A 14627-nucleotide genomic window follows, 5' to 3' on the forward strand; every position below is an offset into this window, starting at 1 on the left:
TCCTTTTTACCCTTAAATTGTATCCCACTAGGGATGTACAGTCATAATAGTGTGTTGCAAAGTCACTTGAAATAATTCTTCTCTGTGTGTTTAAGCTTACCAATTTTGTATTGAGTTAAAGTTATAAAATAAGCCACATTCAGAAAAGTCTAGTGTTCTTCCCTATCCTCTCAATCCTGTTACCTCCCTCCCCTTAGATAACGATTTTCTGCCAATATATATGTTTGTATTCACCCCTTTCTCAGGAGGAAAAAAAAAAGGTAGCATACTGTACTTTAGCACATTTTACTTTTTTCACTTAACAGTATCCTGGAGCTCACTCCATGGCTGTGTACAGAGACCCTCATTCCTTCTTATAGATGCATAGTCCTGTCTTGTGCCCCTCCACAGTATTTAAGTCCTTTTGATCAGAACTGAAATCTCCAGCTTGACACATTATTTCCAGGCCTCATGAGGGATAAATTGGGAGGCTGAGAGGTGAGAGAATCAGCATCTTTTTATTATTGTTTAAAATTTTTGAATAATTTTAGATTTTAAAAAAGTTACAGAAATAAACATGTAGCATTCCTTCACCCAGCCTTCCTAATGTTAACATCTTACATAACTATAGTAATCTAAATCAGGAAATGAACATTGATATAATACTATTAACTATCTACAGACCTTGTTTGAATTTCATCAATAGTCCCATTAATGTTCTTTTTCGGGTCCAGGATTCTATGTTACATTTAGTTATCATGGGTCTGTAGTCTCCTCAGTTTTTGTCAATTTTGACCTTAACACCTTTGAAGAATGCTGGCAAGTTATTTTGCAGAATGTCTCTGAATTTGGGTTTGTGTAATATTTTCTCATTATTAGATTGAGATAATGAATTTTTAGCAAGAATACCACAGAAGTTGTACGCTTCTCAGTGTATCGTATCAGTCAATATGTCTTATTACTGGTGATGTTAAACTTGATCACTGAGTTAAGGTGGTTTGTGCTAGGTTACTCCACTGTAAAGTTATGATTATTCCCTTTGTAGTAAGTATCTTATGGAGAGATACTTTGAAACTATGCAAATATCCTGTTTACATCACACTTTTGCTGCCTAATTTTAGTACCCATTGATGATTCTTACCTGCAACAATTATTACTGTGGTGTTTACCTGATGAGATTTTCTATGTTCATCATTCTACATTAATTAGTTAGAATGCTGCTGTAAGAAAGAGCTGTTTTTTCTCTTTAATTAATTTATTTGGTTATTTAGTTATAATAGTAAATGGATATTTCTTTTATTTGCTAAATTAGAATCCATTTCTATCATTATTTATTTCCTTGCTCAGATTATCCCAGATGGCCATTGGGAGTTCTTTCAAGTTGGTTTCTGTATCCTTTTGACATGCCCCCATCATTTTTTGAGCAGCTCCTTGCCTTTTGGTACTATAAGATGTCACACACTCTTCCCTGCCCTAGCCCTGGAATCAACCATTTCTCCAAGGAGCCCCAGAACCAATATATTTGAGCATGTACCATATGCTAGTCAGTTTACTCTTCATAACAAAGCAGGTTCTCTTATTCCCACTTTATAGATCAGGATTCTGAAGCTCAGGTTAAGTGAATTGGCCAAGGGTCCACAGCCTCTAGCTAGAAATCTTTGATTCTCATATTTAAATTTATGGTCCAGGAATTAACCAAGAAACCTGAGAAGTACCTGTGAAGTTGGAGAACCCTTTGGGGCTTGACTGTGTCTATCTCACATGGGCGATAGCATGTAAAGGGGCCTGAGAACAAGCCTTATAGAATAGGATCAAAATCTTGTGCTTTGTGAGGTGCACAAAGGTGCCCCTTCTTTCCTGGGTCTTTCCCTTGGTTTTCCCTTAGAGTTTAGTAAAGTCTACTTTCCATTCTGATTCAAGGCTAAAGGGACCCAAAGGCTCATAGAGATTGATAGCCACACTTGGATTTGAGTACATAAGGGGCAGGTGTAACTCAGGGACCAGGTTTGGGTACCTGCTCGTCCCTTCTAGAGAATCTTCCCAGTGCTAAAGTTTGGGGATATTGGACTGATTTGTAATGAAAGAGGAAATTCCCTTACACCTTCTTATAACCCGGCAGCTTCTTAGATAGAGAGGGGTTAGTTGTGGGCACCTGTAGCTGCTGCCAAGAACAGCCACAGCAGATTCTCAAAGCTAATTACCTGTTCTCGGTGAACACCCAGAGCTGGCACTGCCAAGGGATTCCTTCCATTCTTTTCCCTCCCTTTCTTCTCATTTACTGCCGCTTAGCGGTGATGCAGGACTCAGAAATAGAAGACCTCTCCTCCCTGATCCTGTCCTGCCAACCCCTGCTCTTTCTGATGGGCATGTTGCCCCTAGAGATCTACATATGCAGGTGTCTGCTAGCACTAGTGATGTCCAACGAGCACTTCTTTGAGGGGCTCTGCCCAGGAGCAAGTGACATGCCCTTGCCTATGGGCCACAGTCCCTCCTTTTTTTTAAATGAGGAGGTAGACCTAGATGATTTCTCAGTTCCTTCCCAGCTCTGACTCTAGAATTTCTCCTGTCCCATCCAGACAACTTGAATCTGCACTTGAGTCCTTACCTATAGGTGTGCATGTGTGAGCAGGGAGGTGGGGGAGTAGTATAGGTATTTTTGCTATTGAAGTGCATCTTGTAGTTGGGAAGAGTGTGAGAAGAGGAGAGAAAGGGAGCTGGCAAGCCAGAACTGCCACCACATAAGCTGGACTCTGGGACCTGTGGGAATGTCCCTGAGTTTGTCTGTTCTACGCTATCAGGGCTAATTCTGGGATCACAGCCTTTAAATTGGGGGGGCCCTTAACTAGGCACAGCTAGCACAGGATGATGTTTCCCAGTCTAGCTTGATTTTTCTTGTTGAACAAGAAACTACCACGGCATTTTGACTTCCTTTTGGGAATTGCATGACTGTGATTTATTTAAGAAAAATCTGATCTGTTATTCTCACTTTGCATGGGATATTTGATGTGCTTATTATTCTACCGCTTTGCAGCTGAAGGAATGTATCCGTGCATTGGATCAGGAACACACTCACACTCCCTTCAGGCAAAGCAAATTAACTCAGGTAAAGTTATATATGAGCTTTGAGTTCTGGTTCACTCACGTGTTCCTTCTTCCATTCATTTATTCCTTCAGCAGAGCATCCACTGCCAGCAAGGCGTGATGCTACCTGGAGTGGGGGAGGGGGGAGGGGGGGGAGGGAGGGGCAGAGAGAGGAGGGGGAGGAGTCACGTTCCTTCCAGGCGCTCTCAGTCTTGGAGAAGAAAGGGGCATCCTCAGGCAGGGATACCTGCAGTACGAAGCAGCCAGGCTCCCTGCGGGGCAGCAGTGGTCACCATCCAACAGCTTTCTGCTTATTTCTAATGTAAAGAAACCTTGTTGATTTAGTGGAGTCTCTGAGCCTTTGAAGGGGATGGTAGTGCAGCTGTACTTGGTACTTCCTTAGTTGTAAGACTTAGACCAGTGTTTGAAGACAAAAAATAATGGCTGCAGTTAAAAAGAATGAGCTAGATTTTTGACATGTCCTGACGGGAAAGATGACTAAGATCTATAGTTTAAAAATATGAAATGAGAAGAAAAAACTACACAGAAATTATGCATATGTTAGCTGATTATTTTGAGTGGTAGAACCATAGGTAATTTTTTTCTTCCATTTTTCTGTCACGAAAATGTGCTTCTTTATTAATGGGAAACGCCAATAAGTGCGCATCTGTAATGGCTGCGGAAGAGTGGCGCACGGAGGGGTCTGCCTAGGTACGAACAGCTGTGAAGACAGTTATGGGCGCCCCTGGTTCCCTTCTGCACCAAGTCCTGTGCACAGTAGGGACACACTAGGTAGAAGGCGGTCTAGGTGAGGATCTTTGTATTCTGGGAGAGGTTTTCACCCTGTGCAGCTAGACCGGCAGCTCCACAGGACCTGGGGCAGAACCTATAATAACATAGCTCCTTACTGGTCAGAATTGGGTTAGATTGTTTCTTCTCAGACATGATTTCAACCAGGGATCCAGGAAACCCTTCTTATAGGTGGTTAGTCCTGATTCTGACATTGGCTTTTTTATTTTTCAAAACATGTCCTCCATCCCCAGAAATTGTGTCCTATTTAATTAAAAAAATAATTCCACACATGGATCCACTTACAGAATAATATACCTTTTTCACTCAAACATAAGTTTTAGATCTTTCTAGGTACCTAATATACATAATTATCTTTTATGGTTGTATGCAGTTTACAATTATTTAGTTTGTTACCTGTTTATAGAGTTGTAGATTTTCCACATTTTACTATTATAATAAGGTAATGAATATCCTGTGTATACTTTTTTTTTTTGGATCAATTGAGCAATTATTATCTCTTTAGGATAAAGTCCTGGAAGTGTGATTGCCAAACCAAGAGTGTGAACATTTTTTACCAAATTTTTACCATATTGCCAAACTGCCCTCCCGAAGGCATGTACCAATTCATGCTACATGGTATACGGGCAGTGTAGCAGTGTACAAGAGCGCCCTTTCCCTAGACCCTCACCAGAGCTGGGTAGTATGAGTCTTAATCTTAATCTTATAGGTGCAAAAATTTTAGTTTTTTAAAATGGTTTGTTTGCATTTCTTTGATTAGTGGTGAAGTGAGTACCTTTTGTTTATTGACTGTTTGTGTTTCTCCTTTTGTGAATTACCTTTTTGTAGAAGGGGGTGAGGGTGACTGTGGCCCAGTGTCCTGCACACAGTAAGTAGTCAGTAGGCCCTTGGTTAGTTGACTTCATTGACCTGCCTTCTGTTTCACACAGGTTCTGAAGGACTCTTTCATTGGCAATGCCAAAACCTGCATGATTGCCAACATCTCGCCAAGCCATGTGGCCACCGAACACACTCTGAATACCTTGCGCTATGCTGACCGGTGAGTCCCCCTTAGGTGGCAGGTCGTGTGTGCATGTGTGTGTGATACACACACAAGGATCTGACCTTGAGCTCCACAAGCCTGTTCTTGGGGCAATAATCCTACTGCCAGGGGAATGTGCAATTGCTCATTTGGAGAATGTGACCTAGGAGGCCCTGCCATTTTACAAGTGTGAATGTGACAAGAGGAAGGTGACATGTTCCCTTGTTTAGGAGACAACTCCATCAATGGCTTTTTTTTTTTTTTTTTTTCCGGCCGCGCTGCGCGGCATGTGGGATCTTAGTTCCCCAACCAGGGATCAAACTCGCATCCCCTGCATTCGAAGCGTGGAGTCTTAACCACTGGACTGCCAGGGAATTCCCCATCAGTGGCGTTTAAGTGGCTAGCGGGAGATGAAATATTTCTCCAGAGTGGAAGGCTTAGTGAGATTTTCTTCCTGCTAGCCTCAGCTCTAATTATTAGGGATAGAATACCTATTACTTGTCAAGGCAGGAGTACTCAGAGCTGTGTAGGTCCAGAAGAGACCAACCTTGTGTTATAGAAGGAGAAACTGAGGCCCAGAAAAGGGTGGAAACTTTAAAAGGGCTCATTGGGAGTTGGTGGCAGAACTAGCACCTCTTACTGCCAGGTCAGGGCTCTAGTGACTTTGGTGTCTGCCAGGGTCCCTCCCATCTCTGACCCTGGGGTCACGTGTCTCCTACACGTGTGAAAATGCTCTCATTACCGTTCTTTCCTCTGGCTGCTTTGCTGCTGGTCCTGTCTTACAACACCTCCTCTTCAGTCTCCCAAGAAGCCATCTCCAAAGTTAACAAACTATTTGAGGGGAACCTGGTTTTTTTTTTTAATTACTGTTGCAGAATCTTTAGTATCCATGGCATTTTATAAACTCATTGAGAAGGAAAGATAAGCTACCATCTAAGTTCCGTGAGAACAGGAACCTTATCTTTTTCTCCACTGTATCTCTCCTGCCCAGACAGTACTTGGTATCTAGTAGATGTGTAATAAATATTTGTGAATGAAAGGAGGAGCTCCTTCTGGGCTTGAGGGCTTGAGTGAGGTTCTCTGTGTACTTTATCTCATTTAAATAGGAGAGATCATTTACAAAGTGGCTACCAGAGTGGACTCTCGAGTTAGACTGTCTGGGCCAATACCCTGCCTCTGCCACTAGCTAGCTGAGTGGTCTTGGACAAATTTGCAACTTCTCTGGGCCCCAGTTTCCTTAATGTGAACAGGGATAATGATAGCACCTATCTCATATAACAGTTATGTGGAATCACTGATGCGATATGTTTGAAGGGCTTAGCACCACACCTGGCAAATAGTGAGCACTCATTATATGTTAACTTTAACAATAGTAATATTACAGGCATAATAGTAATATTACAGGCATACTGTGGAGATATTGCAGGTTTGGTTCCAGACCACCACGACAGATCAAAGATCACAGTAAAGTGATTTAAAAAAAAACAATATACATACCTTAATTTAAAAATAATGCTGTTGGAAAAATGGCACCAATAGACTTGCTCTATGCAGGGTTGCTACCAACCTTCAATTTGTTAAAAAAAAAAAAGCACTGTCCACAAAGCAAAGCACAATGAAATGAAGTATGCCTATAACAGGTCCCCCAAATAAGTTTCCTCGAGGAGGTTTTCTTGCTGCATGGTTTCCTAATGCCAGCACCCTAGCACTACTAGAAGACAGTGAAGACTGAGATCAGATAGAAGACATGGGATGATCCAAAATTGTTCCCCAAAAACCAGTATGGCTTCAAGTTCTTTCCCCCCATGTATCCATTACCCAGCTTCAACAATTATTAACCCTAAGTCAATCTTGTTTCATAACCCCATTCACTCCCCAAATCACAGACATATCAAGTACTTGAAGTAAGAACATCATTAAGGAGCAGAGAACAAGACTTTCCTCTCAGTGCCTCAGTAAAGGAAGATGAAAGTAACCCTTTCTCAGAGGGGATGTATTGAGTACGACTGAGAAATTATTTGAAATAATTTTGGTTAAAAAGTAGAATAAGTATAATAGAAATAATCTCTTCCATTTAAAGCAGTCTGACAAATTATTGAAAATAAATATGAAAGTCATTTGTTTTATGTGTTTAAATTAATTGTTGGTAACAATCCATACACACACAGGAAGAGGATGATTTTATTGCTTATTTAAAATTTTCCTTTCATTTAAAATTTTCATCTCTGCACATACTAGAAGAATGTTGCTAAATAGTCCAAAAATAAAGTTCCAGCTGGACCCCTAACAGGTGTATCAGAAGAGAACTCAGTAACAGGAGTGATTTTGGTAAAAGGTAGAGTACACTGGAAGCATTTAGCATCAATGACCAAATTACCTGTAAGATTTCTTCCGGCACCCTCAGGCTTCTAGAATTATTTACTATGACTGCTAGGAGGAAATTTTGGTGTTTCTCTTTTAACAAAACTAATAGCTCAGATTTTTATAACAGGAAGTAATTTGGAACCATCTAGACTTGCTGTGGGACCTCTCAACCCATTCCGTGGATGTGTGCCCTACTGCAATACCTCAGCAAAGGCCCAAGGACACAATTCATGTGTCTTTAGTCTCATCCTATGTCTCTTTGCTTACTGTGTTATCTGCTTGCCTTGCCTCTCAGACCTAAAAGGAAGATTTAAGTCAAGTCTCAGTGTCAGGTTTACTATCTTGGTTTTCAGTAATGGCCAGAGGGGTCATTTGGCTACTATTGAGTGGATTAAAATCAAAACAATGGAAAAGACATTTTCTGGGAGCTCCCAGGCAGAAGTACTGCTCCCTCCTAGGGGATTTCAACGCAGAATCTACGAACAAACCACTGGAGAGTCACATTTTACTTGATGTCTCCTTGTAAATCCAAATTCTTACACTGTTTGTATTTTGTTTTAGGTATCACAGAGTGAGAGACTCTGATCTTGGCAACTGAATCCTAGCAGAGACTTAATTCTGGATTTTTTCATGCTCTCTAAAATTCCCTTGTAAAATAGAGCATGTTTCTCTATTTCTCTATCTAGGGTGCGATTTTGCCTCCTAGGGGACATTTGGCAATGTCTGGAGACAGTTTTGATTGTTGTGACTGGGGAGAAATGCTGCTGGGATCTCGGGTAGAAGCCAAGGAGGTTGCTAAACACTCCACAGGACAGCTCCCCACAACACAGAATTATCTGACCCCAAACACTACTAGTGCTAAGGTTGAGAAACCCTGTGAGTAGACAGGTCATTTTTCCCTTAATGGAATTAGCACAAGCCTGCTTATTTCCAGAGGGCTTTTGCTTCTTGAAGTGCCCAGCAGGTTCGAGGGAACTCATTTTCTCAGAGAAGCCTGAAAGGAGGTGGTTGCAGGGAAAAGAAGACTCTGATCATGGAAGAGTGGGTAAGGGGTAGACACTAGGCTCCTGAGTTGGCCGATCTTCAGGAAGCGTGGCGTGGGCCCTGCGTGGGCATAGTTCTGAGACTAGCTCCTCTGGCCTGGCCCTCACATGGGACTGTGGTATTTCCAAAACTCTCCTGATCATGGAATATTGGATGCACACTACTATCCTGAGAGAAGACACTGGTCTTCTTTGTTCAGGTAAAGAGAGGTATTTCATGCTGAAATAGAATCTCCCCATTTCCTCCAGTTCTCTCCCAGATAAAAAAGTAATTCCCCAGTCCTTGTAATAGTTTTCTTTGGTTTTTGTTTTCCCTGAAAGCTATAGGAAAGAAGTTACAGAACATGCAAGAATGCACATTTAACATAAAATGGTCGTTTACAGGGTCAAAGAACTAAAGAAAGGCATTAAATGTTGCACTTCAGCTAGCAGTCGAAATCGAACATCTGGAAACTCTTCTCCAAAACGAATTCAGAGCTCTCCTGTGGCCCTGCCAGGGGACAAGTGTTCTCCCAAAAAAGTCAAGCTGGGGCTCCAACAGTCGCTCACAGTGGCACCTGGCTCCACAAGAACGAAGGCCCATCCTCTGGCCAGTCACCCAGCCAATATCCCTTTTGCTTCTGTACCTAAGGTTCCTGGTAAAAGGGGTGGCTCTAGAGGGAGTCCTCCCCAAGAGTGGGTCATTCAAACTAGCTCCATCAAAGGAACCATGCGGTCTGGACATTTAGCCAAAAAAAGGGCAGAAGAATCAGCTGCATTATGCTCTGAGAAAAATCCAATCGGCAACAAAACTGCCCTCGGGTGGGGAAGCAGGGCCTCTGGCCCAGGAGGAGAAGCAGTCCGTGGTAAGCTGCCCTCCCGGTGCAAGAAAGCGCAGACTGTGCAGCCAGTGCAAAAGCAGCTTGTGTCACGAGTTGAGCTCTCCTTTGGCAACGTCCACCACTTAGTCGAGTACAGTCAGGGCAGCAAGGGGGGCACACCTACCAGGCCTGCCTCTGAAGCTTGGACAAACATCCCTCCGCATCAGAAGGAGAGGGAGGAACATTTGCGCTTTTATCACCAGCAGTTCCAGCAGCCACCTCTCCTCCAGCAGAAGTTAAAGTACCAGCCACTGGAAAGGTTTTTATGCCAGTCCCGGCCTCCGGAGGGGCAGCTCCAGAATGACACCCCTCCTCCCTTCCATTCTTGTTGTGAGAGCCATGATGGAGCCCAAGCTGAGGACCTTGATGACAGCGATTTCAGTGAAGACTCTTTTTCACATGTCTCCTGTCAGAGGACCGCAAAGCAGGGAAACACCCTGGAGAATAGCGAAGGCTCGTTCTTCCTTCATCAGAGGGAGCAAGGTCCTGAGGAGCAGGTAGCCGAAAGGCGGCAGAGTCTGTTTTTTAGCCCCAGGACAGAAGGTGACGAGAAGGGTCTAACTGGAAGCTGGATGTACTCCAGGGACCCCGCAAGCCACAGGATAGCACTTGATCACGGCCGCAGCCCAAGTCAGGTGCCCTTGGACTGGAGCAGAGAGGAGGACTCCACCTCCTCAGGGCCTCCTCCCAGAGAAAACCTGGCAGAGAAGCCTTACTGCTCACAGGTAGGCTTTGTGTATAACCAGAAAAGGGGTGGCAGCCCAGCCTTTGACCTCAGACAGGATGCCTTCAAAAATGAGGCTCCTCGGCAGGCTGAGGGCAGCTCACCATCCCTGGAGGAAGATGGTTGCACTTTCTCACTATCCCACGTCACAGTTCCTGGATCCCCAGACCAAAGAGACACAGTGAGCACACCTCTGAGAGAAGTCAGTGAAGGTAGCCCAACTGTGGCGACCAGAACAATGAAAAACAGTAACCCTTTCCAAGGAGAAGACTCTAGAGGGGAATTAGGCACATGCTCTGAGCATGCTTCTGGACTGATGGCTTCCCTCACCGTGTCTCTCCTGGAGAGCCCGGACGATGAGGGCTCTCCCCACTTGGAGCAGTCGGCCCAGGATGGAGCTGCGCACAGTCTAGCGGCAGCAGACACAGGGGGGCCAGCTGTGGGCCACACAGTGTCATCTGGTGATCAAGAGGCAGACCTGCCAATGTCTTCAACATCTGAGCACCTGTGGCTCTCATCATCCCCCCCCGACAGTAAGCCTGGGGGTGATCTTCCAGCTCTGTCTCTGTCACCCATCCATCAGCACCCACCTGACAAGCTGCCCAACAGGGAGGCTGACCTGGGGGAGCCCTGTCAGAGCAGAGAGACTGCACTCTTCTCCCAGCGGCACTATGATGGTGATGCTGAGACAGAGCTGGGCTGCTCCCAGGGTTTCCCAGAAAAACCCTTCCTCACCATACATACTGGGGGACCCCACTCTGGGCCTACACTCACCCCCCAAGCAGGAAGTAGTGATGTGGCCGGCCAGCCCTGGGCCCAGGAGAGAAAGCACCTGGCAGGGCTTGGCTGGCAGGAGCTGGGTTTGTCCACAGACCCCATCAAGCTGTCTTGCTACAATGAGGACATCGCGTGGCTCAAACGCAGGCCAATCCCAAGGTACTTAGCAAGGCTAGGCTCTCCCAAGACTGCCAGGACACTCCGTCAGCCCGTCCTGGGGCACGCACAGTAAGTTGGACTTTCCTACCTAGACTTGAGCCCCTTTGGCACCCCTACTCCCACTACAGCTGAATGTTTTGTCTGTTCTGGGAATGGCTGTGGTTGGCTCAGAGAAAGGCTTTTTGTCCACCTTTTCAAGGGAGCCTGCCTAGATGCATCTGACATGAACAGCAGGAATAAAATGTACTGGAGCAGGCCTGCCACGTAGGGTAGGTGGGATGTGAGTGAAAGAAGCTTGGGAAAGCTGAGATGTGAGTGAAAGAAGGGAGGATCTGACCCTATAAGCAAGCCTAAGACCTATGGTGAGATCAGAATCCTCTTCTTCATTCTGTTGGGTCTGTGTTCCTGGAAGTGCTCCCCAGGGACACAGCAGCAGCAGCCTTGTGACCCCAGAGCCAAAGCAGGCTGGTCACCTTCCAAGATGGTGAAGGTAAAAAACAGGGGCTGGTGATTTGTGCTGCTTTTCCCAAAGGAGGCTGTGGATGGTACAGCAGGATGAGAGAGCCCTTGAGAATGTGAGAGGAAGGAGGGGAAGGGGTCTAGCAGCGTCGGAGGCCCAGGAGCAGGAAGGCAGGGCAGCCCTGTGGGAACAAATGCTTCCTATGTGAGGCTGCGGCCCTCTGCTAGGGCTCCTGACACCTGGGCAGACCGTCTACCAGCTGCTCGCTGGGGCTCAGGCCTGGGCCGTGGGCAAAGAGAAGGGTGTGTAGGGATGTGCAGCTGAGGAGCCCACCTCTACAAGGTGGACAGTCTTGCTGTTTCCTTGGTCTCTATCCATCAGTGGAGTCTGACACAGTTAGGTCTAATAACCCTGTAGATGTTTCTAAATTTGGGGATCAGAGGATGGGGGGATGGTCAGTGGTAACCTAGAGGTTGGTCACAAGCTAGGGAAGATGACATGCTGAGCCCAGAGGTTTTATCAGCTGGATTCTTCTGACAGAAGGCAGATCCTCCAGCTTCTAGCTCAAACCCCCTTGCTTTGGTCCCTTAACTCCCCAAAGAAAGTAGAAATCACAGCAGGCTAGGTGGCAGGCTCTACCTTGTGCCAAGTGTGCCAGCTGCAGTGGCACAGGCTTGAGCTTTCTTGCAGGGGAGATGTGGGCAGCTCGTGCAGAGGGGAAGCAGCATCCAGCCCTGTGCCTCAGGGTACCTGGGGAGGCAGGGGGCAGCTCCAGAAGCCCATCTCTTCCCAGAATCTCATTTGTACTCAGCCCCTTGACAAGGCCTGAAAAGAACGGGTGAGGGGGCAGGAGGTGGTGGTGAGCTGGTTCTGGTCGAAGCCTCGACCTCTTTGGGCAGAAGCAGCTCCTGGCCTGGAAATGGAGCTCACTTCCAGAAAGCTGTCCAGGAGAGACGAGAGGCCCAGAGGATCACAGCATCCCCTCTGGTTCCCAGGCAGGTACTCATCCGAGCACACCAGGAACAGCTGGATGAAATGGCCAAGCTGGGCTTCAAGGAGGAGACCCTGATGAGCCAGCTGGCTCCTAATGTAAGTGGTCTTGGCTGGACCCTCAGGGGTTGCTGGGAATTAGCCTGCAGCTAGTTTGACAGTCATCCTTTTCTGCTGTAGTTGTGTGTGCAGAAAGGGTCTGCTGTCACACTCTAACCTTGCTGAGGCCTTGGACCTGCTCTTGCCACCCCTCTGAGTTGGCTTGAGGGCGTGCAAGGACAGGTGGGAGATGGTGCTACACTCCCCATTCCCAGGCCAAAATGTTTCCAGCCTCTGTTCTTTGCCGTTCTGCCCTCCTAGTAGCTTGTCGGTGCCCCTCCCTGTGATGGTAACAGTGACTTACTTGCCTTATGCAGACCAGAGGTACTTCTACGAAACCACCCTTCTGCCCTGCAAAATACCTCTCTGCGTAGAGAAGTGGTCCCACCCTGTGCCATGGTGACTGTCCTGCAGATTTTCCAGCTGGAGGAAGGGCCTGGGCTCTGAAATCTTCATACAAGAGAAGGGACTAGAAAAGCTGATCTGGCAGCAACAGCAAAAGCTCCACTTGTCCTTTGTTTCCTTTCCAGGATTTTGAAGATTTTGTGACCCAGTTAGATGAAATCATGGCTCTGAAGTCCAAGTGCATCCAGAGTCTGAGGAGCCAGCTGCAGCTATACCTGGCCTGCCACAGGCCAGCTGCGGCCCCTGAGAGGACAGCGGTGTCTTAGAGCAAGATCCAGTATGTGGTGGCTGGGCTCTCGAGCTGGAGGGGCCTCTGCCAGGTCCCCCTACAGATATCAGAACCCACTCCCTGGTCCTGCCCATGCTGGCCTCTTCCTAGCCACACGTGGCCTTGGCTGGGTCCCAGCTCCTCTCTCAGGGCCAAGCATCTGTCCCTCAATTCTAAGCACAGGAGTATCTGTAAGGAAGGACAGATCAGCCTGAAAAACTTAATAGGCCCCTCCCTTTTCTTTGGGGCTGGAGGAGGATTTGCCTTTACTGACCCCTTGTCTGTGGAAACACAGGTCTAATAACCCTGTAGATGTTTCTAAATTTGGGGATCAGTGGATGGGGGGATGGTCAGTGGTAACCTAGAGGTTGTGTTGAGGTCACAAGCTAGGGAAGATAACATGCTGAGCCCAGAGGTTTTATCAGCTGGATTCTGTGCCTTTCTCCAGGACTTGGTCAAAAACGAAAACATTGGTGCTAGTGGGGCAAGGGAGGGTGAGCTCTGCCCCATCAGCCCTTGGAGGTTGATTTGGGACTTCAGTTAGCTTTTGAAAATGTAAAATGAATAAACCTTGATTTGATGTCTTTAACAGCAGCAGATGTGGGACAGGCTTTATGCTTCCAGTTCCCCTCCCTCCCTGCAATCCAGTATTTAGACAGAAGAGGGTGCTCGCGTCACTGCATTATTCTTTCCCAATCTCTACCTTTTGTCGGGACCATCCACCTGCGTCATGCTCCTGGCTCCTGTCTGTGAATCCTCACCCCCACGCTCCCTCACGGAATAGTGGAAGAGCTGCAGTATCTCAGGCAAGTCTATCTCCTAGCCTCACCCTCATCCAGGACTGCCCTGGCCATCTACTCCCCCTTCAATGGCCTGTGTTCAGGGTCTTGGCACTGAGTGCTCTGGTCAGTAGTCTGAGGCTCTAAAGCAGTTCTACACACATACACACACACCTTCATGTGAGTTCTTTCTGTATCTTTTTAGCAGAAAGAAGCTTAAGAAATACCAAGTGGCCTCCAGGTGGCCCATCACTTAACCAAGGCCACCCTGGATCAAGTTGAAATTCATGTCAAAGCCCTTGGCCCTGACACCATTTTAGTATGAAACTTTGATTTCCTACAGGTAAAGGATAACTTTTACAGGTTTTAAAAGAAGGGTTTAATTAATTTTAAAGGCCAGAAGAGGGGCTTTCTGAGACAATGGCCATGCCTGATCTGACCACCAGAGGGCAGCCTCTTTCCAGCGTGGTGCTTCCCAGCCCAAAGGTTCTGTACGCCCTCCTCACGTGATCACTAAAAAAAATTAGAGACCCATCCAAGAGCACAAGAGGGACTGTGGGACAGTATTAAGTATAAGGACAAGAAGCTCTAGGGATAAATCTAGTGCCGTCAGATACATCAGCACTGAGAGCTAGTAAAGCAGTCTGAATCCCAGTCCTGCCTGTGGAACACATAATCATGCATGATGCTGCTCAGAGGACAAGGGGCTTGTTCCTCATTTCTGAGTGATCCCCCTGAAGGCCCAGCCTGTCTCACCGCCAGTCAGTCTTGCAGGAAGGCGTATGTCTATGTCCTTGACCCAGAGACT

General features: G+C 46.5%; 2 protein-coding genes across 5 annotated transcripts in view; one reads left to right on the top strand and one right to left on the bottom strand.

Moving 5' to 3' along the window:
- Positions 1–13631, top strand: part of KIF24 (kinesin family member 24) — a 60674-nt gene extending 47043 nt beyond the window's left edge. For all 4 annotated transcript variants that reach the window (XM_082402390.1, XM_082402392.1, XM_082402389.1 and 1 more), the window contains 5 exons: positions 3011–3082; positions 4800–4909; positions 8683–10887; positions 12274–12367; positions 12898–13631. In XM_082402390.1, coding sequence (XP_082258516.1) covers positions 3011–3082; positions 4800–4909; positions 8683–10887; positions 12274–12367; positions 12898–13038 — 2622 coding nt within the window. In that variant the 3' untranslated portion in view covers positions 13039–13631. The remainder of the gene's footprint in view (positions 1–3010; positions 3083–4799; positions 4910–8682; positions 10888–12273; positions 12368–12897) is intronic.
- The window catches only part of UBAP1 (ubiquitin associated protein 1), a gene marked incomplete at its 5' end in the record, with an annotated part of 73731 nt that overhangs the window by 3355 nt on the left and 55749 nt on the right, over positions 1–14627 (bottom strand). The gene's annotated exons all lie outside the window — the stretch shown is intronic.

Source organism: Balaenoptera borealis, assembly GCF_965194805.1.
Source record: "Balaenoptera borealis genome assembly, chromosome: 8".
NCBI classification, from domain to species: Eukaryota; Metazoa; Chordata; class Mammalia; order Artiodactyla; family Balaenopteridae; genus Balaenoptera; species Balaenoptera borealis.